Below are 25,244 nucleotides of genomic sequence, written 5' to 3'. Positions count from 1 at the left end.
CAAACTTAAGACTTCCAAATTTAAATCTCCAACCCTCTTGCCTGAGCTCCAGGTTTATTTATCCAACTGCCCATTTGACATCACTTGGAAGTCTAATAAACATCTCAAATTTCACATATCTGGACTCAGTTGTTGATATTTTATCCAAGACTTGCTCCTTCCCCACTGCTTCTTGTCTCAGCCCCATTCCTCCAGTTACTCAGGTCAAAATTTTCTCTTTCTTCTGTACCCTGCATCTGATCCATAATGAAATCCTACTAACTGCACTTCTAAATGAATGCCAAACCCAACCATTTCTCAACCTTAACTGCTATCACTCAACACAAACCATACTTCTCTTTCGCTGGGCAATGGGAACGCCTCTTATCTAGTCTCCTTGTTCTGCTCTTGCTCGCCTTAAGTCTATTAAACTGATCCTTTTGCAAAAATAATTCAAATTATGTTACATGTACTCAAAACCATGGTTGGCTGCTCATCACTCTTAGAATAAAATCGCAAGTGCTGACCCTGGCCTGTAAGGCACCATATAATCTTGTCTATACCTGGCTCTCTGGCCTCATTTTCTATCACTCTTTCCTATAAGGGAGATTACCCAGGATTATCTGGGTGGGCCTAACATATTAACAATGATACTTTAAAGTGGAAGAAGGAGGCAGAAAAGGAGAACCAGAGATGTGGCAATGTGAAGAGGACTCAGCTGGACATTGCTGGCTTTGAAAATGGAAGGAGGCCAGGAACCAAGGAATGTGGGCAGCCTCTAGAAGCCGGAAAAGGCCAGAAAACATTCTCCCCAAGAGCCTCCAGAAGGAGCAGAGGTTTGCCAACACCTTGATTTTGTCCCCATGAGACTTGCTTTAGACTTTGGCCTCCAGAACCATAAGATAATCAATTTGCGTGGCTTAAAGCCACTAAATGTGTAGTACTTTGTTACAGCAGCAACAGGATACTAATACCCCATCCAATCTAAAATAAACGCCTGCCCAAGCACTCACACACGTGCACACGCCCTGTGCTCTGTCCTCTCACGCTTACTTTACTTTTTCTCAACTTGTCACTGGCTATTAACCACAAGGGTAAAGCCATGGGCTTTGTTTGTGGCCAAACTTCCAGTGTCTAGGACAGTGTTTGCTTGTAGTAAGTCACTAACACTCTTATGGCATTGATATTTAATTTTACTGTTTGCTAACAGTAAGCTTTATTTTCAACTCCATTGTTCCCTTTAGATAATATTTCATAAGTAAAAATGGGTTACAATTAACCAAAGGGTGCTTTGAGGGGGAAAAGACATTATGATTTAGTAACATGTCACCCAAGGAGCCTGACTGAAAGGATGAAGGGCATTCAGTCTTCCAGACAATATCTGAGGCAGACAATGGAGACCAGGTGGAAGAGGTTGACGACTGATTATTGGTATTAAAGTCTCAGTTATCTCCACAGCTGTTGAAACACCTTCACTTCCTTGTCATGTGTCTGCTCCCTACCATCAGCGTGGGGATTGGGACTGCAGCCCCAAAGAACTATGCCATCAAGGGTCCCAAAAATACGTCTTACAAAATACGTCCATTAGAAATAGAAGAAAATCCCGTTTTAATTGCATTTCCAAAGGCAACCTCTTTAATTGCATTTCTTTTCTAGTATTCTTTTAAAGGTTGTAGATGCAGTTTTGATAGATATGGATAAATAAAGTGTTAGATATATTTAAAGAAGTCAGCACGGCCAACCTCCTAGGCATGCGTTGGCCTACCAGATGCGAGAAGAAGTAATAAATGTCGATTCAGGGTGGAAGCTTAACAGACAGTGTGCAGTTTGCCACATCCCCCTTCCGGCTAGACTTGATCTTGAAAGCATGCGTCAATAAAGAACCTCCATGAGCCTGAGTCCTTGGATGACCTGAATAAGCAGAGCATCCCTACCAACTCATATTAAACATATTGTGAGTGGGCAATAAACCTTGGTTGTTTTAAGTCAGAGATTTGGGGTCATTGGTTACTACAGCAGTACCTGGGCATGATTTGGCCTAAGAAATGTGAAGAGAAATAATGACTATCAATAAATGTTCTATCCCATGAATGCAATGGATCTTTAGTTCATGAATTCTCAGTGCCTTTTCTAGGAGAATATGCATTGTGAGTCTCATAGGGGGTGTGATAGTTAATTTTATGTGTCAACTTGGCTGGATCATGGGGTGTCCAGATAGTTGACTGAATCTTGGTGGGTCTGTGAGGTGTTTCTGGATGATATTAGCACTTGAATTGGTGGACTTGGTAAAGTGGTTTGCCCTCCCCAAGTGAGTGGACATCGTGCAATCTGTTGAGGGCCTGAATAGAACAAAAAGGCAAGAGGAAGAGGAATTCAGCCCTTCCTGCCTGACTGGTTGAGCTGGGACATCCATCTTCTGCCATTGGTGCTCCTGGTTCTCAGGCTTTTGGACTCAGACTCAGTCATACCACTGGCTTTCCTGTGTCTCCAGCTTGCACATGGCAGATCATGGGAATTTTCAGCCTCCAAAATTGCATGAGCCAATTCCTTAGAATAAATCTCTTCCTCTCTATATATATCCTATTGGTTCTGTTTCTCCAGGGAAACCTGACTAACACAGAAGGGGAGTGAACGCAGCCATTTCCAAACTTATTTGGCATGGAAATTCTTTTTGCATGCTCACCATAAAAGACATTTTGAGAAACGATGCTGCAGCCTTTACTTTGCAGTTCCCTGATATCCTCCCACCAACTTCTCATGCTTTCCTCCTCAACCGATATTATCGACAAGTATGTTGACAAACTCTACTTATGGAAACAGACACGTCTTAGGTCTACAGAATATTTACAAACCTGACTTGGGAGTGAGTAGAATGGTGTGTCTCAGAGGAAATATTCTAAATAGACTTTATAACTGATCCCTGGCACATATGAAATGTTTTAAAGGAAAAATATCTGTTTATTGCACATAGCAGATCAAGAACTAAGCACCAATCCACATTGTGAAATTTCATACTGCTTCATGAGTTTACCTGGATGTTCTGACTCTATCAAATGCCTTCCACATTCTAAAGTCCAGAGGATTATCTGGATCTATGGTCACTCTGATTTTTGCCAATGGCCTCTTATAAAAAGTTCTGTGAATTGATGGAAGTATCAACAGATTGTCAATTAATTTCTTCTGGTCTGCTCAGGTTACTCAAGCACACTCAAAAGCAGTTCTACTCACAAACAGCTCTCTCATTCTAAAAGGCATTAGAAACTGCCATGTCAGACCATCAAGTCTATATGTTTATTGATGTAGAGACAGCCGAGAATGAAGACGGGTGATACACTGCATCTTCTTATTTTTACACGTATAATTGTTACTGAAAATATCCTTGGTTTTCGGTATTTTGAAGCATAAGCACCCATATGTAAATAAATACATTTCTAAACTACTTTACCATCTACACCCAAGACAAAAGAGGGAAAAACTAAGATTGTCAATCATTGTGGTCTTTTACTGTTAATCTTTATAACACTTCAGTGAACATAATAATTTCACTTAGAAATTTTTGGATGTTTATTTTTATCATTATTTTTCCTGATCATAAATAAATACCTGTTCATGGTTTTGAAAAATTTAAAAGAATGCATTAGGGGGCTGGCCCAGAGATGTATTGGTCAAGTTCATAGACTCTGCTTTGGTGGCCCCAGGGTTCGCAGTTCCAGTCCTGGGTGCAGACCTGTGAACTGCTCACCAAGCCAGGCTGTGGTGGCGTCCCACATACAAAATAAAGGAAAATTGGTAAAGATGTTAGCTCAGTGAAAATCTTCCTCAAGTAAAAAGAGGAAGATTGGTGATGGTGTTAGCTCAGGGCCAAGCTTCCTCACTAAAAAAAAAAAAAAAATTTAATGAATTAGAAAAAAGAAGAAAAAACCTAGTTTTAATCACATTTCCCAAAGACAGCCTCTCATTGCACATCTCTTCTTGTATTCTTCTGCAGCTTGTAGATACAATTTTGAATTTTATGTTTTTCACTTAACATTAAAACAAAAGTATTTTCCCACATTAATACTGATTCTTGGTTAGACTTTATTTTTTATGGTTAATAATACTTAACTGTGTGAATATGCCGTAATTTACTTGACTATCCATATTCAGGATGTTTGAAGACATTATTTTTTAGTGTTATACGCCCTTTCTTCTAAAAAACAATTTGCAACAACCTTAGAATTAATTTCTAAAACATATTTCTCATGGCGAATTGTAGGAAAAGAGAAGCCAGAAGTTCCAGAAAATCACTACTGGAAGGTAAGATGTTCTGGGTGGTTAAGGAGGCACCAGGACATAGGCCCAGGATAAACGGGGTCACATCTGAGAGATGAGCCATGCTGTGATGTATGGTGCTAAAGAGTTAAGTTGTGTAAGCCATGTGGCAAGAGGAGGTGGCTTAGCTGGAGACATGTGGGCAAATCATAGGAGATGACAACTGAGACAAATCTGAAATGGAGCCATAACCTGGCCAGGGGGAGGTGGCTTCTCATCTGGGACACCTGGGGTGAGGTGCTGTGCATAATGTGGGCTGCAGGGTCCTTGCACAAACCTATTCCCGTAGCAATGGTGTGTGCCCTTCTCTCTAATCTCTACATGGCCTGGAGGTCAGGGCAGAGTAATACAGAGGCTTTTGTAATATCACATACAAATCTGTGTCCACGTGTCAAACATCAGAGCTAAAGAATAACACTGCCCTAATGTTAATAGCTATACACCCTGTGGTGCAGTTATGCTAATTTTGATAACTATAATCATGTGTTTGAAGCAAGAACTCCTTAGTTGAATGACTACCAATGAGGAGATCCCATGCCTGAATTTCATTAAGGATATGAGAATTACACAAGTGTGATGCTTCATTGCAAAGATTTATTCTCACTCAACATGTTTTCATTCAAAGTTCTCTTACAAACACATTCTGAACACATTATCCTTTATTTAAAGCATGATGAAGAATGTCCTACCTGATGGGCTGACTAATTGTTCACTCTATCTAGGGGCAGTAGCCTAAGCTTTTCAGAGATAATATGTGTCCTTATACTTCCAGTTATGAGCACATCAGACTTCCCACAGTCTAAGAGCTAAATGCCCACATGCCTACAGCAAAGGTCACAAAACCAAACTGAATCAAGATATCAAATACGTAATGCTCCAGCAATTCCATAATGTGTTTTTCCTCATTTTTTAAATTTACATGCAATAAAATTCATGTGATGGACAGAACACAAACATGTACTTTTAGTGATGTAAGGTCAATGGGTTTTGTCAAATACACACAGTCACGTATCCATGGCCACAGTCAACACGCAGAAAGTTCCATCACCCCCCAAAACTCCCTTGTTCTGCCTCTTTTGAGCCAATTCCTCCTTCCCACTCCCAATGCCTGGCAACCAGGTCTATAAAGACTTATAAAGACTTATCTTTTATATTTATGCCTTATTTTTACTAAAACAATTCAAAGCGTAAGTGATCACTTTCACCAATGTATATGGATGTAAAAAAGTTTCTCAGGTTTACAGATGTTTGGGGCGATACACTAAATATCAGAGATCCAGGAACCAGCCTTTCTGCATAGCTGAGGTTGACTTCTATGCCTTCCTACACAACAGGTAAAGTTTGAACACATGTGTCTCCACTGGCCAGCTGAAATGCTGAAGTGCGTTTTTCTGCTTTCAGAATAATTTCAAGACACTTTCCTATTTTTTCCCCAGAACGCTGCAGCTGCTGCATGGACTATTCCTGCCAAGAGCCTGGAAGCCTGTCCCATCACACAGACTTCTAGCTTCTCGAAAGAATTTTGCAGATTAAGCAACAGGCATCTAATGCTCATACTACTCAACTAGCCATAGAGCAGATCTGTTTCCCATTTTTAGTTGGAGTTTCAAGGACTTCCTCCTTCTAATTGCTTCCTCAGTTGCTATGAGCTGTAGGGACCGCTGCCTGCTCCCTTCTCGTATCAGGACTTGGTTGCATTCTGTCACATGGAAGTCTGAGCCAACTGGGAGAAGCTTAGGGATGTTGGGTGCATCTATCAGTCCGACATATCAGGCATCCTAGAATAAGGAAACCACCCAGCTAAGCCACCCTTGATGATTCAGCAGAATCAACACTCAGCAGAGTAAACTTTCTGCCCTAATGTATGTATATATTTTTTTCTGAGTAGCCAAACTTACCCTAATTATGGCATTATTAATTCCTAAAAGCAACAGGTTATCTTCAGGCTGCCTTCTCCCTTTTTTCACTTTTAACTGAACTTCCCAGAGCCCATATTTCTGCTGTCCTTGAGTTCTGTCACATTTGTGTATTTACTCTGTCATTTATCTGGGTAGCTCTGACTTACATTTTTTTTCTTTGTTCCTGAACGAAAACTGATTTCTTTCTGAGGAAGTTAAAAAAGCAAGACTTATGCGACCAATATGTTTCCCAACCCTCACATGAGAAAAAGGGCACGCCCAACCCTATCAAAAAGCAACCCTGAACCACTCACAGAGCCAGATGCTTTGAGCTGCTTCCTATTGTGGGCTCATTGAACGCAAAATAAAACAGACCCCCCAAACCAAAGGCTTCCGGTCTCCAAGCTAAAATGCAATTCCAACACAAATCCTACTATCCCAGAGCTTTGAAATATCCTAACCATTTTAAGGGTTATTTAAACACACACACACACACACACACAAAGATACTAAATTAAGGCCAGGCAAATTCTAGGAGTCTTTCTCAGATGACTTCCAAATCTCAATGGCACCTCCCACCTCTTCCCGTTCACTCTTCACGTGGGTCCTTAATTGCAAGTGGTTCCCAGCTGCATTGCCTCTCCGTGATTATTAGTGCTATGATGGCTAACCTCATCAATTAGTGCAGGCCATTGTCTTTCTCCTCAAAATGTTTCCTTTGAGCATTTAAAACAAATATTTGCGTAGTATGCTTTTGTTATTATGATTGCAATTTGCCCTTTCCTCAATCCAAGGATAAGGTGTCAGTTTCCTTCATCTCCTTTCAGCTGGAGGGCTGTGATCTGGCGGTTTTTATTTACTCCACACGTGGGTTTGGAAAACGTAGGAACAAGAAGAAATGAACCTTGGAGCAGATTTAGAAACGAGAGGCATGGATTTGGCAGACGCGATGTTTTAAGTTAAGACATGGGGTGCAGTTTAGAGAGCTGCTGAAGCAAAAGTGAAAGAAAGCAATTTGGTGATGGGGGAATTTTATCCCACTGTAGTAAGAGGGAAAGACAGAAGGGAGATGAGAGAAGTGCTTTTTTGGAACCACTTGATTTTGTACAGAGCAGGAAAATTATCTATTCTTAGCCCTTTGCCCTTCCCCCACTGCCATATGCCTTTCTAGAGTTTCCTTTCTCCATACTTGAAAGGACCACAGATTTTAATAGTATTCATGCATTTGAAGTGCGAGGCCATTCTCAGCTTCCTCTGTTTTTGCATTTACGATGAGAGGTAATAAAAAAAACCCAAGTTATAGGATAAGGTAAAAATAAAAGAAATGATTATTTAATGAAAAAAATTTCAAACTAAAAGGCAGTTAAAAAAAAAAAAAGGCAGTTGACCTTAAATAAACTGAGGTTCAAGATCACAACCAGATTGAGGGACTAAATTCTAGGCCAGTCCCCTTCAATGTCTGCCAGAGAGAGTTTAGTAGGTTACTCACCGCAGCAGTAGTAAATTGTAGACACCCGGGGGGCCCGAACAAGTTGAAACAATGTCATTAAAAGGTCAAAGTGACATAGAATGTCCTGAATTCAGATGTAATAGTAAAAGCAGACAGAGTTAAAGACTGTCTTTAGAAGAATATTTGCAACCTAATATATATTTATGCCTGACACATCACACTCTATTATGTGAATGTGAGTCTGTGGGTATCCAGCATTCGCGAGCACTACTTTGTCAAGCAGAGAAATTTTCTTCTTCTTTGTGGGGAAATGGTACCTTGCTGCCAAGGGACAGAGAGTAAGACAGGAGGCAGCTGACTGGGGCTTCCACTGAAGGGGCATGCTGTGAGGAGCTACAGCAAATCAAGGGCATACACAACCCATCATTCCACCAAGACAAAGGCTGCTTCCGTAACCTCTGGTCTCTACAACCCTCTACTCAAACTGCTCTTCCCTTTCAGATCTGCTCTGGATGGTCCTTTTAATTGGAATTTGTGAAGCTAACATGGAAGCCAGGGAATGGAGGAGAGGGAGGGAGGCAAGCGGTGCCTCAGCTCCATAGCATCTGACCATGAACTTGCATTCCATTAGGACCAGTCCTCTCTCCATTCCTGGAAGGGAGGCAGGGACCCCAGGTAGGCTTTGGAGCAGGCTGACCTCTTTTCCAACCTTGCATCTACTATTTACCCTGTGTGGTCTTGGTTGTATCTTTTGTAACACCTTTGATGTCAGTTTCCTTATTCATAAAACGAGTTTGTTGCTTTGTTTTCTGGATTAGAAACAATGCATATCAGTGACTGGAACATAGTAGGTGATCCACAAATGTAATGCACCTAGTATGTTCACTGCAAGACCCTGAGTCAGCAATGCCTTTGTTTCTGCCTGTCCTCTGGTTCCAAGATCACACTCAGCTCACAGAACCCATGCTCAAACTGGAAATAGCTACACTGGCTCCTGCTGACCCTTCCTCTCTTTCACAGCTTTGCAGCAAATGGCAGCCACTGGCAGTTCCATCGTCTCAGGGCGCATGGATAAAGTTATTGGTAGAAACCATGTGTGGTGCGCTGGTGCCCACTCAGTAGCCAAAACCTGAGCTGTGGTCCTCTGATTCCTTTTCTCCCACCCACTCTCAGGCCATTCTCAGGAGCAGCCAAGGTTCCTGGGCCCACAGTACCCCCTGATGGCTAACATGGGGAACTTTCTTTTCTCAATGATTCTTATCTTCTCTCTCACTGAAACTCCCCCGAGGCTTTCACAGGTCACTGCTTTCTCCTTTCCCTCATTCATTTCTCACAAATGTTGTGTGGCCTCCTTTGCCTTGCTTTTTTTTCATTTCCTGCTCAATTATTTCAGAAACATCTATCTCCCTCCCTGTTTCTTCCTCTCACTTTTTTCCGTTTATGAATCTCAAATTACTGCAATTACGGTTTCTAAGTATAATAGTAGAACGAGTGCATTTGTCTATCAAGAAAAAACTCCATACATTTAGACGTACAATAAGACATAGTGTAGCACCAACAGCATTAATCTCTAAAGCCCTTCGAGATATCCAGAGGTCTTCTTCAGAATCTGCACAGAAGATGCCATCTGCTCCCTGTTCTTTCTCCAAGTAATTCTGATCTTTTCTTGACACTCTTATTATTTCCCTGTTTTTTTAATTGCCAAAGTTGTACTAGTTTCTGCCCTACTGTTTCATTGAAAATATAATTCAGCTACAATAAGGGTTAAGTGCATTCCTGTGGGCAAAGCTGGAAACCAAAGCACAATATTTCATCATTAGTTCTTTACGGGAAAGTGAATTCTAAGCTCTAAATAGTTGCTTTAGAATGAACTTTTGGGAAAATGTTACCTATTATCATTTAACATTGGAAATTTTGGGTTGGGTGTGGTCAGGATTTAGTAATTCATACTGATGTCTATATTTTCTGGTTTTCATTCATTGAACCACGACATCTACTGGAATTAGGATGTAGAAAGGTATTCAGGTGCAACTTATCTGGGCATTGATTCTTCCTTTATCAAAGGAAAAACTATTCTGACCAGATCCTGATTTGATATGTTCTGGGAATGTTCTAGAAGGTTATTAAATTCATGTCCATGACTATAGATTGCTTCTTGATAAAAATACACAAGTACATCAAACATGTCTCAAAACGTAACTGCTTATTTCCCTTAAGTTAAATTCAAATAATACCAATGATTTATGTCTTCATACTTTTTAAAATACAAACGATTTTGATGTAGATTATTAAAATGCCCTTAATTTTATGCTTAATTCTTCTGATTAGAAACTTTATTCTTAAGCTAGAAGTCTGTAATTAGAAGCACCTAAAGTCCTGATTAAACAACTAACTGAAAAATTTCTTTGACAAAGTAATGTCAAGTGGCTTAATTTTTCCAGTTTCTAATAGTCAAAAGTAAAAGCTTACAAAAGTTGGTATGAAATAACTGAATTACTTAATAGAATGGTAAATGAGCTATTGTGACCATATATAGACACATAAGAAAAACATAATTTTAAAACGTTTTTATAAAATATTTTCCTAATTTGGTCATAATTCAAGGTCATGCTTGCACAGGATTTTTTTTCTTTGAAATGATTTCCATATTCATAGAATTGAAATTATGTTCTCCTTTAAAAGAAAAAAATGCAAATCAGTTAAAGCAACAGGCAAATACCACCCATCCAACTTAATCAAAATTCTGTGAACATGGATTTTCTACATAAATTCTAAATGCACACTAATGTAACAATAATGAAGAATGATGTCATAAAATAGTTGCATGGTGCAAAGGTATTTGAAATGATCATTCATCAAAGAACATTATTTGAGTTGACATACTCACATTTTTCTGAAAAGAGGTATTTGCTTTTGGATAATGTATACCTTTCGAATTCATAAAGTTTTGAAGGTACAAATTAAAACATTCAGTGTTAATGTTTTTGGAAGCATTACGTATAAATTATTTTCTCAGGACCCAAAGAGAAAACACCAGAGGAAACATAACCAGCCTGAATTGTTTAAAATGTATTTTCCCTTTAATTAAATAAGAAACATCTGTCTAGGGATTTTGGAAATGAATGTAATCCATCCACACTCTGCCTGTACGAGTTTGCTTCCAATGTCCAATATTTTGAAAGAAAATTCTTTCTTTCTGTAAAGAATTAAACAGCAACATGGAGCGATGTCTGGGTCTGTAGCAGCTGAATCTTGCCTCCGGAGATTGGGCACGGGAAATACTAAGAATCTGTGTTTTCCCAGATTTGTCCTTGGAAAGCAACCAAATTCTCTCCATAATGAAGGTTAGGGTGTAACAGTTGTATTTCTCCAAAGCATCTATTCACCCCGAAAATGCTCATCTCAGGACAGTAAGGAAACAGAAGTTACTAGAATGCATTCGAATACTCAAGGTCACAATATTGTTCCCTCTCTGGGGTTCGCTCAACATTTTCCTCCCCTTCGCTCAGGCTTAAAAAAGCTGATTTCTCTAGGGACCTACACAACCCACAACACAGACCCATCAGACAGACCAAATGAGTACAAAGAGAGTGAGGAGTGACTCGGGGTCTGGCTCTGGTTCTTTGAAACCAGGGCCCACAGTTGGGAATGACAAATATCACTTACTGGTGTTGTCAAACGGTATCTGTTTGCACTGCACAGACCCCTCGGCCGGCCAAGGACAGTAATAGACGGCTCCTCCTTCCACGATGTCTGGCTGGCTGGTGTTGGCCTTGGGCGCCCCCACCAAGACGCTCGCTCTGCGAAAGGGTTGGAGAAGATCACTCCTAGGGAATCATAAAAGTGTGCGCATGCGATGCTGTCTCTAGCCGCATGCTCACACTGAGACTAGGGTGGAGGTGGGAGCAGAAACGTATTTATGATGGAGACCGACTGTCAAACTTGATTTCCTCTTGGAAACCTAAGGGCGTCTGAAACCTGCTTTGGAGGAGCGTGCAAATAGTCCTAATTCTTCTCTAGGTGGAGCTATGTATACAGTGAGAGAAGAGGAGAGAAGAGAAAAAAAACAAATAGCAAGGACAGAGCCCAGCTGCTTGTAGCAGACAGCACTTGCGTCCAGACACTTAATTGTTACAGGCTATGTATAAACAGACCGTGTTGTGGTCATTGTTTTAACTGGCTTGAGTCTGTGCAGTCCCGTTTTCCCCTTTGTATGATGCTCGAGTCTGCACCGGGAAGTCCCCAGAACGTGTGTATTCTATATGCCAGTGGCACGTCTCTTGTTCCAAGTTCACAGGGTACATCTAGCATGGAAGGGGAGAGAGGAGACTGGTGTCGGGGAGCCGGACGGGCCCCCAAAAGTGGGCACCAGGATGGAATCTCAGCAATCGCCTTCCATCAGGCTGCGGAGACAGGCGCGGGTCCTGCGGTAGCGGAGCAGGGACCCAACCTGTGGTCGGGTTCGTCCCCGCGCGCGAACTCCCCGCGCCCGGCGACTTACGTGCGAGCAGTAGGTATGTGGAAGTCCACCGCGTAGCCGAAGTAGCTGCCCTCGGGGCCGCTGTACACCGTGAACTTGTCCACGTCCAAGTTGAACGCCTGCGAGGCGGGGGACCACAGCATCCCCAGCGCGGCGGAGAAGCACCAGAGGGGCGCGAGCGGCTGCGCCCGGCTGCCCCGGGGACCGCGGCGGGCCCCGGCAGACATTGCCCTCCGCCCCGGCGGGTGCTCACCGGGGAGCGGGTTCCGAGGACCCCGGCGGGGGAAATCGCGGGGGTGGCGGCCGGCAGTCTCCAGATGCCCCGGTCCCGGGTCGGTGCGCGCGGCGCGTCCGCGGTGACAGCCCCGGGCGTTCCGCCGCGCGTCCCCTGCAATCTGCTCCCCGCGCGCTCCCCGCGCCGGCTCAGGGGCTGGCCGAGGGGATCCGAGCCCTCCTCTGGCAGCGGGAGGGGGCCGGCGCGCTCGCGGCGCCTCCTAGCGGCGGGTCCGGAGCCGGTGACTTCTGGGCCACCCTCGCCCCTGCTGGTGGCTGGTGCCAGGCGCTTGTTTTGGCCGCCTGGCTTTCTATTGCAGCCGCATCTCAAGGACAATCTGAGACTCGCACATGCCAATTGAAGCCATTGCTTTTGGAAGCAATGCCCCCCGCATGGGGCGAGAGTTTGCTGCAGTTTGTCCCAAGTGGAAGAATGTGAAAGCGTATCCCACCACGAGGCTAGACCAAGCCGTGATCTATGCATCACTTCCGCAGCCTGAAGAAGCCTCAGGGTCTATGCGTTTGCTCCTCTGTCACTGAGAGTTAAAGTTTGCATCCAAAAATCCTCTCCTTCACCACACCTCCCCGCAGAGCTAATTAATAAATGAAGAAATCCTCGAGACCTTTTTTTAGGTCTTTCTCAAAGGCACGGGGGAGGGCATGTTAAATGACTTGGTAGTAAATCTTCGTGACCCTGTGTGATTGTGATGAAGACTGGCAAACTTTACAGTTTACCCTCAGCAGGGGTGGGAGGTGTAGGTTGGAATCTACAGGAGTTCAAACTTCAGTTCCAATTTGTGGGTATTATTGATCTCTTTCTGTGTCCTCCTCTTGGGGGAAGGACTGAAGACTGAGTAGGGAGAAGAGAAACATGGTATAGACGCGTTTATATAACATGTGGTTTCCAGGGAAACAGGACTGATGCAAAAACACAGCAATGAAGCATTAAACTGGATGGGGCTGGGGTTAAATGGAAATGTAGAGACAGGGGAGGTAGTTTCCAAAGTACTTTAAGGAGAGTTGGTGGCAGATGTCGACTTGGGCGGGAATTTGAATAGGAGGCTTACATTTGGGCATCGTGGGCGGAGAAGTTGAGGAAAGTATTAAAGACATAAAGGCTGCGATGAAATGCTTGCCAAGGAATTAGAAATAAGAGAGTGGGTTAGGGAGCCGTGGGAAATAGGATTGAATCTCTTAAGACAGGATCTTAATAACAAGAACATTTATTGAGGCAAAGGGAGTCAGTTCTAGAGCAGAGGCATGACATGCCTACGGGGATTCAAAAGTTTAGTGACAAGGCTGTGTCTTTGAGAGGTGGGGAGGGAGGCAGTTGTTAGAAGGAAGAGGAAACAAACAAGATGCTGCCCAAAAGCTTTGGGTGATGCGAACCTCGATGCGATTAACAGAAGAAAGGGAAGGCCGCAAACATGAGGATAAGGAAAAGGATCCAAAGAGTCATGGCAGACAAAGTGGAGGAAGCAAGCCAAGATGAGTCTGAAGGTTCCAACTTAGCAGAGAAGAATTACAAACAATAGCAATGGGGCCAGAAGAGCGGGATCGGAAGTCATTGGTGACTTAGATGCTGGACTTGTGGAATGTGAGCTACTAGTGGGGTCCCCAGTGGTGCTGGAAGCACAAACTACACTTCAGGGCAGTGGTTAGTCTGGCGGTGTGGATTTGGGAGTCTATCCACAGAAAATCTCTGATCCCACTGGAAAGCTGGACTTTCCCAACTCCCTTACTTCAGATCCCACTTCGTAGACTGGTTTGAATTTTATGTCTTTATCTTTGCTTGTCTTATCCCTGTAAAAATACTACCAATTAATAAGCCATCAGAAGATTACCCGGCAAATCATCACCTCTGGAAAATTTCCTAACCAGATAGTCCTTTCCCAGACAAGGACTTAAGAATAGATGGTAGAATACTTTTTTCTCAGTCCAAAAGTCCATTTGTGTTGGTCTGCTGTTCTGGTCAGTAAAAGTGATGCTCCATAGAGTAAATTTCAACGAGTGATTCACATGCAATACACACTGGCGTGTTCAAAGTTTTCCCAGACACTGAGGCTAGGGAATAACCTCAGCTTGATCATTTTACTGACACTGGCATAGTGAAATTTAAAAATTTGTCATACTGCAGGCAAGCTTTAGGTTGAAATGGAACACCTAAATAGGAGAAAGTAATAGCATAATTCTAAATGTGCACTTGGCTCACATACCGCCTTACTGGGCAGAAGCAGCTATATATTATAAAATCCTTTGATCTGTGTTGGGCAGCACATCACCAGGGTATCCCCTTTTGTACTCCCTTGCTTTGCAATATTTCCAGTATATTCCTTATCTTTTTATTCAAGATAGGGGAGGTAGGGAAAGAAAATTCTACTTATTGCCTCGGAACTGGATATACGTACTTGTTCCTTACTTCTAAAACACACTTGTCCTTGACTTACCCCTCAAACGTATATTCTTAATAGTGTCACTTTCCACTTTACAGATGAGGGCATTAACGTTCAGAGAGGTACGATAATATGCATATTCACAAAGAAAGTAAGTAGTATTATTTGAACCCAGGACTGTTGGATGCCAAAACTAGTTCCTCAAGCTACGAGGTCTATAAGAATTTGTTTAAGTTATAATAACAATGAGAAATCACCTTTCTAGAAATAATAAGCTATTCTCAGCTGACCCTTTGGGCTTGCTGGAGAGTGGTGATTGAGACGTGTCATCACGCAGTGTGTACTTTTCCAAGAGGTCTTAGGAGAGGGTGGAGTGACACCTTGGTTTTCACAGAGTGGAGGGAAAGCAAATTAACTCAAAACTCTTTGACTTCCCTGGGAGGCCAAAGCCTGGGAGAATAGTAAATCTCCCAAGAAGCAGGAAAAAAACCTGCAATAATTGCAGGGGCAGGATTGGTCTGAATAAGAGTCTTGCACACTTCACTATTCTGACACATGGGAACCACGCCGATCAGCAAGATCTGGGATGCCGTCAAAGAAACACATGGACAGTGACAGGTCTCACGCTGAATGAGAAGTTTGACATTTTAAAGATCTACCAGCACTGATTTATTTGTCAGAAAAGCGAGTCTGGGAATTGTTTATCACGTATGTGAGTATGTGTGTATGTTTAATACTGGGAAAGGTATACATGGCTGTTTCCCTAAAAAGAAAAGAAAAGAACCCAAAGGTCAAAGATGGAAGAGATTTGGCCCAAACTTTCCAAAATAAATAAGTAAAGAGTACCACAGGAAAAGAATGATCTCTGGGTTGCAGCCATGTACAAAGTACTTAAAAATAGAGATGTTGTAACATTTAACCATTAGTGCATATTTTTTAACAGAAGACCAAATACATTTGTAATTAATAACCAATTATTATTCCTGATTACATTTAAATCCATTTCTTTCTATGATAAAATGTGATTCTGCCTTCAAGTAAAGAAGTGTGAGAGTCTCGACGTGATTATTTCATTAATACAATCACATTGTCAATATGTGAAACTATTTACAAAATAAGCCAATGTCGAAACAATGTGTTTGTGAAGGTTCCATCAGATTTAAAAATGAATGCACCAGAAATGGAAGGCAGCTTTTCAACCTCTTCTTGTCTTTTGGGTAATTGAGGCCATCTCAGGTTTTTCTTCCGCCCAGCTGTGCTCAGTTTTTCTGCAGTATCAGAAACAACTGATTAGTAGAAACTGATCCGTTAAACCTATTGAAGGAAACAACTTTTCCATCCGTCAGTGTCTCTGCTAACATCCAGCTTATGTCTGCAAATTTTTATTCTCGTCCCTGGAGGGTGCATCTCATCATAGCAAAATCATTTTGTTTTCCTTTTTGATGATTTTGTTCGTAATTCTCTTTTATGATTTCCCTTCATGATTTTATTAGCCACTTTTAAGTTAAAAGTGCTGCAGCAGTGGCCTTGTGCTGGCAGACGTTCAGGCACAGCCAACAGTTAGTTTAGCTGCAGGAAAATTCCCACTAGTCAAAACCAGACTCCGACTTGATCTCTTTTTAGAATGAGCCTTTTAAATACAGCTCGGCTTTAAGCAAAAATAAAAATAAAGAAAACAATTCTTCCTCTAAAGGGAAGGTAACTAAGGAAAGTGGTGTTCTTCCAAAGCCTTGACATTTGGGGACAAATCTTCCTGGATGGTGAAGCCCCAAGGGCATCTGAACTTATGCTCAAGATCTTGAACCATTTGCAGATTTCAATTAGGGCCAGTTCGCTCCAGAATCCTGAAAAGGCTACACATGTCTGATGGGTTGGCAGGATGGGCCTTTTAGGTAACTATTGGCCAAAAGAGACTAAAGCAAACTTCCAGAGGAAAAAACTTACAACATCTTAGTTGTAAATTTGGAGTCTGGCAATGGGGAAGTCTAATTCCCCAGGAGCTTATGTGTGAAGCCGGTGCCAAAGGAGGCTGTGGGAATATTTTCAAGGGGATTTTTTAAAAATTATTTTTAAATTTTGATAAGGAGTTTAGGGTTCAGGGCAGCTCCCCTCTGGTCTTTGGAAATAACGGTCACTTGAAATGGGGATCACGGCATTCCCCCCCACCTGTGCACGTGCCAGGTGTCTCACTCCATCTGGGCTGCCGTAACAAAATGCCATAGACTGGGGGGCTTATGAAAAACAGAAATTTGTTTCTCACAGTTCTGGAGATTGGAAGTCTAAAGTCAGGGTGCCAGCATGGTTGGGTTCTGGTGAGAGGCCCTTTCCCAGTTGCAGACTGCTGCCTTCTTGTTGTGTCTTTACATGGCCACATGGTGGAAAAGGGGCGAGGGAGCTCTCTGAGGTCCTCTTTGTAAGGGCACTAATCCCCTTCACAAGGGCTCCACCTTCATGACCTAATTACCTCCCAAAGGTTCTACCTCTTACTACCATCACGTTGGGGGTTAGGATTTCAACATAAGAATTTTAGGGGGACACAAACATTCAACCCATTGCACCAGGACTTGAAAGCAGAGGCTTCTGTGAACACAGAGCTGCAGCCCCTCTGTGGACCCAGGACAAGGGCAACAATGATGGCTGTGGGTTCCTGGGGGAGACAGCAGCTATGGCCTTCTGAAACAGCCAGGCATTCCTTTATTCAGCCCTTGAGGGAGGCTGAAGGACTCAGGTGAGACAACAAAGATCTCCCACAAGTAGGTGGGGAAGTCAAGGAGGAAGTCTTTCAATTGTGGGAGGAGGTGAGGCCGGAGCATCTGATTAGTCAGTGTGAGTGTATTTTAAACCCCAGGCTAGGTTGCTGTGTTTATTCAGCCTTTGGAAGACCCCACAAGGGTGTCTAGGCCTGCCCTCTAGTGTCTGTGATCCTATTAAAGTGTGTGAGATTTTCTCATGAAAAATGATTTAGCCTCACAACAATTTAGATGATGTCTTTTCATTAAAAAGTTTCCAAATATTGAGTTGATCTCTCCCACATTTATCACCAGCTTTATTTCCTTGAAACAGCTTTGCAAATCATTAGGCAAAAAAGAAAAAAAAGAAGAGACACAAAGAAGATGGAAGGAAGGAATTTGCCCATAAAAATAATATTTTATATTTTCCCAACTAACTGCAAAATCCAAATCAGATTTCCATGTCATCCATGCAAGGACTATATCCTGCTCAACTTCACTTGTCTATCTGATCTTGTGATTTGTTTATTCACTCTTTTTAAACATTTAATAAATCTGCACACTGGCTATGTCTTAGGTGCTGTGCCAGCACTGGAGATACAATTGTGAGCAAAAGAGATGTAGTTCCTCCCTTCGAGGTGCCTGTGATCTACTGAGGAGATAGGTGTCAAACAAGCCAGCAACCCGATAAGGATATAAATGAATCCACTGATAAGTGCCCGGAGCAAAACTAACGGGGTGTGGTTAGAGACTAATGGGAGTCGGGGTAAGATGGGGATGCTTTTAGGAGACAGTTTTCCTCAAGGAAGAATATAGGCACATGACAAGCCAAAGAAAAAAATGGACTATTCATGATACAGCTTTAAAAAAATATACATGATTGAAATCCTGCTCACCCAGATCTGGAGAACAAGGGACCCTATGACTTGTGTGGGGCCGTTGACTTAGAAAGGCTCAATTTTAGCAGAATTTATCTGTACACATAGAATCAAGTTAAGATATTCAGTGTCCCTATAAAATGCCATATGCCTCCTGGGAATCAGTGTATTTTGTCATCTGTGCCACTCACTCAAAAAGGCCTCCTCCTTACCGTGACAGTAGGTTATCCACGCCCATGGCATAGATTACTCTAATTGTCCCTGTGCAGGGATGCACTAGACTGTGTCCACGGTTAGCAGTCTTCAGGGGGTTGGAAGGGAATTTGTCTTCTACTTACATTGCTTCAAATGTGCCTAACTGACTTAAGTTGACCTTTCTGGTTTTTATTGTTTTGACTTACTGAAAAATGTGTCTTTTTCCCAAAGGCCTCTGGGCACATGCACAAAAAAGAGAAATATGACAAGTTAAATTAAAAGCAGCAGATGAAAGTTAAAATAGTCTCGTAAAGGAAAAAGAAAGATGCCAAGTAACCTTACTGGAAGGAGGAAACAAAACCAAATGGATCAGCTGAACCCATTTTTCAGCTGGTTTGTGAGGAAGATTTATTCAAAGTAAATGTTAGAGTAACATCCTATAAAATCCTTGGAAAACTTTAGCCACGATTTATCACTCCAGGTCAGGGAAACAATGGTAATCCCAGGGCAAGCAGGGATCCAAATTATAATTCTTTTGATAGTAATGTTAAGATTGCTGTCTAGCCCTTAGGCACCATGTGATCTCACTCATTTGCATCTCACTTTTGGGATGTGGGAGATTAGCGCTAAGCATAGTTAGCATTTCTCTCGTGAACTATAAATTCCTGCTGTCAGCTCAGTCATAGTACGATTCTGTTTGGAAATGAGTGTTGCTCACACATGGAGAGGCAGTACAATGGAGACACTAAAAACATGGATGTCTGGGTTCCTAGCCCAGCTTTGCCTCTTACCTGTATAACCCTGGGCACGTTATTTACCAGCGGTATGCCTCAAGTTTCCCCATCTGTAAAATACAGAGGCTAACAGGGACTTGTGAGGACTAAATGAGCGAAAATGTATAAACCTATAGGAGAGTCCATACAAAGAGCAATTCAAGTGTTAGTCATTATTACTTACATTTCTAATTGGTTATGGATTACTAATGGAATGATGTTATTTTTTTCTTTCAATTATCCACATATGCCTGCCCTTCACCAGGGACCTCAAGTATTCACTATTTGCCAGAACTCAGCCTGCAGATTGTCATACTGTTGAACACGGTGCCCTGCTGTCTTGGTTGAGTCTTCTCAATTAATACTCTTTCAGGCAATAACAGGGTGTAGAGAGGTTATCAAATTATTTTGAGTATTTTTTGGTGTTTTAATGTATTAAATGATATTTTAGGAATATTAATTTGACAGTTATGTAAATGAGAAAGAAATAGAGAATAGTTTGAACATAATTATAATAGTCTATATTTGAAAAAAATAAAGGTCAGAATTAGGATGGGGCAATGCAGTGGGGATGGGCAGTTAAAAGTTTTGTTTTTAGTGCTTTTAATATGATGTGTATGGTTGTGATGTTGTTTTTATTAATACTACCTAAGTAATAGAACTTCTTGAATCTATGGGTTAATATCTTTCATCTTTAAAAAAGATCTCAGTTATTATCTCTTCAAATATTGTTTCTTTCCCATAGTCTTTCTCATCTCCTTTTGAGACTCCAATTTAGTGTGTTTGACATTCTCATAGTCTAGCCTATATTGTTACTATATTTTGACATTCCCACCTGTTTAGTTCTACATGTTTTATCTTAATATTTTTCTTCTGATTTATCTTCCAGTTCCCTGATTATCTCTATAATTGTGACTAATCTACTGCTAAATCAATCAAGTTCTAAATTTTAGTTAGTGTATTCTTAATTTATAGAATTGCTATGTTATTTTATTTTTATAATTTCCAGTTCTCTGCCAAAGTTTTCAGTCTTGCTTTTTATTTTTTTGAACATTTGCAGAGTTATTTTAAAGTTGGTGTCTGTTAACTTTATCAAGAATAATGGGGAGGGGTCTGTTTATATTGTCTGTTGTTTCCCTTGTGTTTTGATCACATTATCTTGTCTCCTTGTGTGCCGCTCACATAATAACATTTGTTAAAAATTAAATGCCAGATATCACACACAAAAAAGTATAGGAGTAATTTGAGGCCTAGAATAATACTCTCTTCATCCAGATAGTGTTTACACTTATTTCTGGCAGACTTCTATGAGCAATAATACTGCTCACTCACTTTAATCAGTCTTCAGGGATTGAGATGACCCGAAGATGGGGTTCAGTCCCTGGAAGGGTCAATCTATTTCCAATTCATCCTTAGTCTTAGAGTGTAGACTTTTGGGGTCTCAACCCTAAGTTTAAGTGTTTACCATCGAAAAATTTCCTTGCAAGACCATGGATTGCAGTTTTTGTTCCCTTCACCCCATTGTTCCTTCCCACCCCAACCTCTCAGTATTCCACTTCATTGGAAGATCAGGAGATTCTTCTAGGGAAAAGTAGCTCTAGATATTGGCTGCCAACTCTGAATTTCCTTCTTCTCCTGGACATTGGCCCTATACTTCCTTAGTACCTTATAAATGCTGCAATGCCTTTAAGACTATTGAAAAAAATACTTTCTCAATATTTTAAAATCGTACTTAGCAGAAGAATTCGTCCAAAACATATAGTCTGGCATAATCAGAATTTGAATTTGAATAATTTGGGGTGAATTATGGTGCTCCTATTAGAAATATAAAATTCTAATGCGGGACTTGATTCAGGGAAAAGAATTTAGCTTCAGATATTTTGAATTTGAGGTAATATCCATACATCCATGTAGAGCTGTCCAATAGTTGGTTTGAAATTTAAGACAGAATAAATAAACAAGTCAACTGATCCTTGCATTAGATTTTGCATTTGCAGAAAAATATTTGCCAAAGCAATTATCTCTTGCTCAAAAGTTCCAAAATTCAGAAAGATTGGGTGACCCCTTGATACTAAGGGGTTACTAACATTTACTGGTCATGAGCTTGATGCTTTGCTTTGCCCTTTATATACATAATCTCTTTTAATGTATTTTTAATTATTCTCATTTCAAAAATGAGGAAACCTAGACTTTATGGGGTTAAACAAGTTGCAGGAGGTTACGTGTCTGATAAGTGGTGAAACCTGAGGATACGTCACAGACTGTCTATCTGATTCCCAAGAACTTATCTTTTTTATTACTCCATTTCTATTTTCTAGGTTTGGGATAAGACACTATCATGATCCTCTTTGAAAAGTCAAAATAGTGGGCACTAAAACAGGTGCTATTACTGAGAGACCTAGAGGCAACACCACCCAGCAGCAACAAGCAAACCCAGGAACCAGATCTTGGTTTCTAATACCATTCTCCAAGAAAAGGAACCAAGGTCCCTTGGCGAAGTGGCTGATTCTAGGGCTGGGGCAGGTAATATACAAGATTAACATGGAGCATCTTGTGATGGAGAAAATGAGGGAGTGCTCAAAAAATAAACTGATGGGGGTAAATCAAGGGGACACAAGAGTCAACTGAAAGAGCTCCCAAAGGCTACTTGAACAACAAAATAATATTGTATTGGATTATAATCCAAAGTATACAATAAATAATCACGAGCTCTGTTATGGCTTGAATTGCGTCCTCCTCAAAATTCATGTGTTGAAGCCCTTTCACCCAATGTGAATGCATTCGGAGACAGAACTTTAAGGAGGTCATTGAGGCTAAGTGAGGTCATAAGGGTGGGACCCTAGTCCAATAGGACTAGTGTCCTTATAAGAAGGGGAAGAGACACGAGAGACATCTTTCTCTCCACATGCACACAGAGGAAAGGCCAAGTGAGGACACAGCAAGAAGGCAGCCATCTGCAAACCAAGGAGGAAGTCCTCCCCAGAAATCACCCCTACTATTACCTTGATCTTGCACTTCCAGCCTCCAAAACTGAAAAAATACATTTCTGTTGTTTGAGCCATTCAGTCTGTGGTATTTTGTTACAGCAGCCCTAGCAAACTGTTACAAGTCCATTCTGATATAAATAAATAATTGAATAAGTGGGGAGAAGAGACAAATTCCCATACAGAAGAATTTTTTAAAAAATTTATGTAGGGGCTGGCCCGGTGGCACAGCGGTTAATTTCGCACGTCCCGCTTCTCAGTGGCCTGGGGTTTGCTGGTTTGGATCCTGGGTGTGGACATGGCATCACGTGGCATGCCATGCTGTGGTAGGTGTCCCACATACAAAGTAGAGGAAGATGGGCACGGATGTTAGCTCAGGGCCAGGCTTCTTCAGCAAAAAAGAGGAGGACTGGCAGTACTTAGCTCAGGGCTAATCTTCCTCAAAAAAAGAAAAAAAATTTATGTAGATACTGCCCTCTTAGGAAGGTGGAGCATAACTTCCTACCCCTTAAATGTGGACAGTACACAGGGACCTTCTTCCAAAGAGTACAGTATGGAAAGGAGGCAAATGTGTAGAAGATTAATGTCATCAGTGGTACATCGTGGTGATATTGTACCTTTGATAGGATGTGACGAGAATGGCACTTTACCTCTGTGGTCTTCCTTCCCAAAACCATAATCCCAGTTGAAGCAAGAGAAAAAGATCAGACAAACTCAAGTAGAGGGACTTTCTACAAAGTATCTGACCAGTATTCCTCCAAAGCATCAAGGTCACCCAAAAGAAGCGAAGTCTAAAAAACTGTCGCAGTTTAGAGGAGCCTAAACAGACATGGCGACTAAATGTGATGCAATATCCTAGATGGGATCCTGGAACAGACAAAAGACTAGGTAAAAATTAAACACATCTGAAGAAGATAGGAGCTTCAGGTAACAATAATGTATCAATATCGGTTCATTAGTTGTGACAAATGTCTCATACTAATGTAACATCTTAACAACAGGGAACACTGGGCACTGGGTAAATACGGAAATAGCCTGTACTATTTTTTTGGCAAGTGTTCTGTAAATCTAAAACTATTCTAAATTAAAAAGTCTATTTAAAACAAAAATGCGGGGCCGGCCCGGTGCCCAAGTGGTTAAGTTCGCGTGCTCCGCTGCGGCGGCCCAGGGTTTCGCTGGTTTGGATCCTTTGCATGGACATGGCACCGCTCGTCAGGCCACGTTGAGGTGGCGTCCCATATGCCACAACTAGAAGGACCTGCAACTAAGATATACAGCTATGTACCAGGGGGGATTTGTGGAGATAAAGCAGGGAAAAAAAAAAAAAGATTGGCCACAGTTGTTAGCTCAGGTGCCAATCACTAAAAAAAAAAAAAAGCAAAATTGTACATTTGTTCTGTGTGATTTCTCTTTTATATTGTTTCTCTGCATATTCCAAAGTGAATATTCATTTGCTTTATCTTGGGAGGAGAGTTTAGTTTGTTTCTTCTCATTGAGCAGGACCCATTTTTCGGTCAATATTCTGCCACATCCTGGCGGAAGCCCAGGAAATAAGGCTTGGGGGTGGAGAGGGCCAGCTGAAAATTGAGCATGTTGATCTGTATAAGTGAGGAATTCCTGTAGGTATACCTCCCAGACGCGTGTGCAGTCTGTGTATTTGAAACATCTTCATGGCTTTATCCCTCCTTCCTTTAGTCATCAATTTCTTCCTCCCTTTGTAGAGAATCTCTGAAGATCCCTGAAAACAATATTTGCTTTTAGATGTTTTGGATTAAATCCTCTATTGTCTTTTTCCTTTGAATCCTCTTGTTCTTCCCTTTCCCACAGAGAAACTTCCAGATTTTTCATTTTAAGATTATGTTACTGAAACAGATGATCCCACTTCATCCTTTGCTTCTCAGGCTCAAAAAGAAAAAACAAATGCCCGTGCTGTGGGATTTTACAAACACTTGTACCTCTTCTCTTCCAGACCCTGTCAGCTGCTCTGTTCCAACAGCTTTCAGAGTAGATCTACAACTCCAAACCCCATTCCTCCTGGATTTTAGCACTGGCCGTCGACCAAGAACTTGCTCCAGCTGTACTGGCCTCTAGTTTCCTTAACTCTTTCCTCTTTCATTCTCTGGGTTTGAGAGCTAGAGATGGAGGAAAGGAGATTCCCCACAAGTGTTCATCAACCATCTATTATATGTCTGCCACTGAAGTTACAGCAGTGAATAAGGCCCGCGAGGTCCCTGCCCACAGAGAAGCCACATTCTAATGGCTGGGTAACACTATTAAGTGCTTATAATTGCTGCAATATTTATTTCTATGCCTGATTTCATCTGGTCCTAATGATGTAGGCTCTATGGTTATCCTCATTTGCTGAGACACAGATGCGAACTGACTTACCTGAAGTCATACAGCTAGTAAGAGATGGAGATACAATTTAAATCCAGCGACTCAGATTCCAGAACACTCAGGTTCCTAACCATTATAATATCGGTAAAATTGTTCTTTTGGGTAATAAATACTGTCCTATTTCTATCTCTTTCTGCTCTAAAAAAAAAATCATACGCCACTTTAAAAAATATCTGTAATGTCTCCTTACTCAATTCTAAAAAGAAAAAGATGTTCTTTTTTAAAGACAATGGCGCAGTTGGCATTGAATAGTAGCTTATGAAGCATCCATCAGTTCTCTTTCCCATTTCTATGGTGAATTTCCCTTCCCGGTCTTACCTTTCCTCCTTCCCCCCGTTGCAGAACATCAAGGTGGTTCAGGTGGGATGGAGCCCCACCAACTCTATGGGTAAGCTCTGATTGGCATAAGCCAAACAGCATGTGCATCTTTCTGGCCACGTGATTGGTAGGGATCAGCTTAGTGCCCCAGGCATCAACCAATCAGTGCCTCGTATTTTAATAGCC

General features: G+C 41.6%; 1 protein-coding gene across 1 annotated transcript in view; it reads right to left on the bottom strand.

Annotated features, from left to right (window-relative positions):
- Positions 1–12,611, bottom strand: part of ITGA8 (integrin subunit alpha 8) — a 165,374-nt gene extending 152,763 nt beyond the window's left edge. The window contains exons 1-2 of the mRNA XM_070601080.1: positions 12,140–12,611; positions 11,305–11,438 (exon numbers count right to left, since the gene is read on the bottom strand). Coding sequence (XP_070457181.1) covers positions 11,305–11,438; positions 12,140–12,345 — 340 coding nt within the window. The 5' untranslated portion in view covers positions 12,346–12,611. The remainder of the gene's footprint in view (positions 1–11,304; positions 11,439–12,139) is intronic.
- Positions 12,612–25,244: the final 12,633 nt, after the last annotated feature.

This window comes from Equus przewalskii, chromosome 30 (assembly GCF_037783145.1).
Source record: "Equus przewalskii isolate Varuska chromosome 30, EquPr2, whole genome shotgun sequence".
In the NCBI taxonomy this organism is placed as follows: Eukaryota; Metazoa; Chordata; class Mammalia; order Perissodactyla; family Equidae; genus Equus; species Equus przewalskii.
This window is presented reverse-complemented; position numbering and strand designations above follow the sequence as displayed.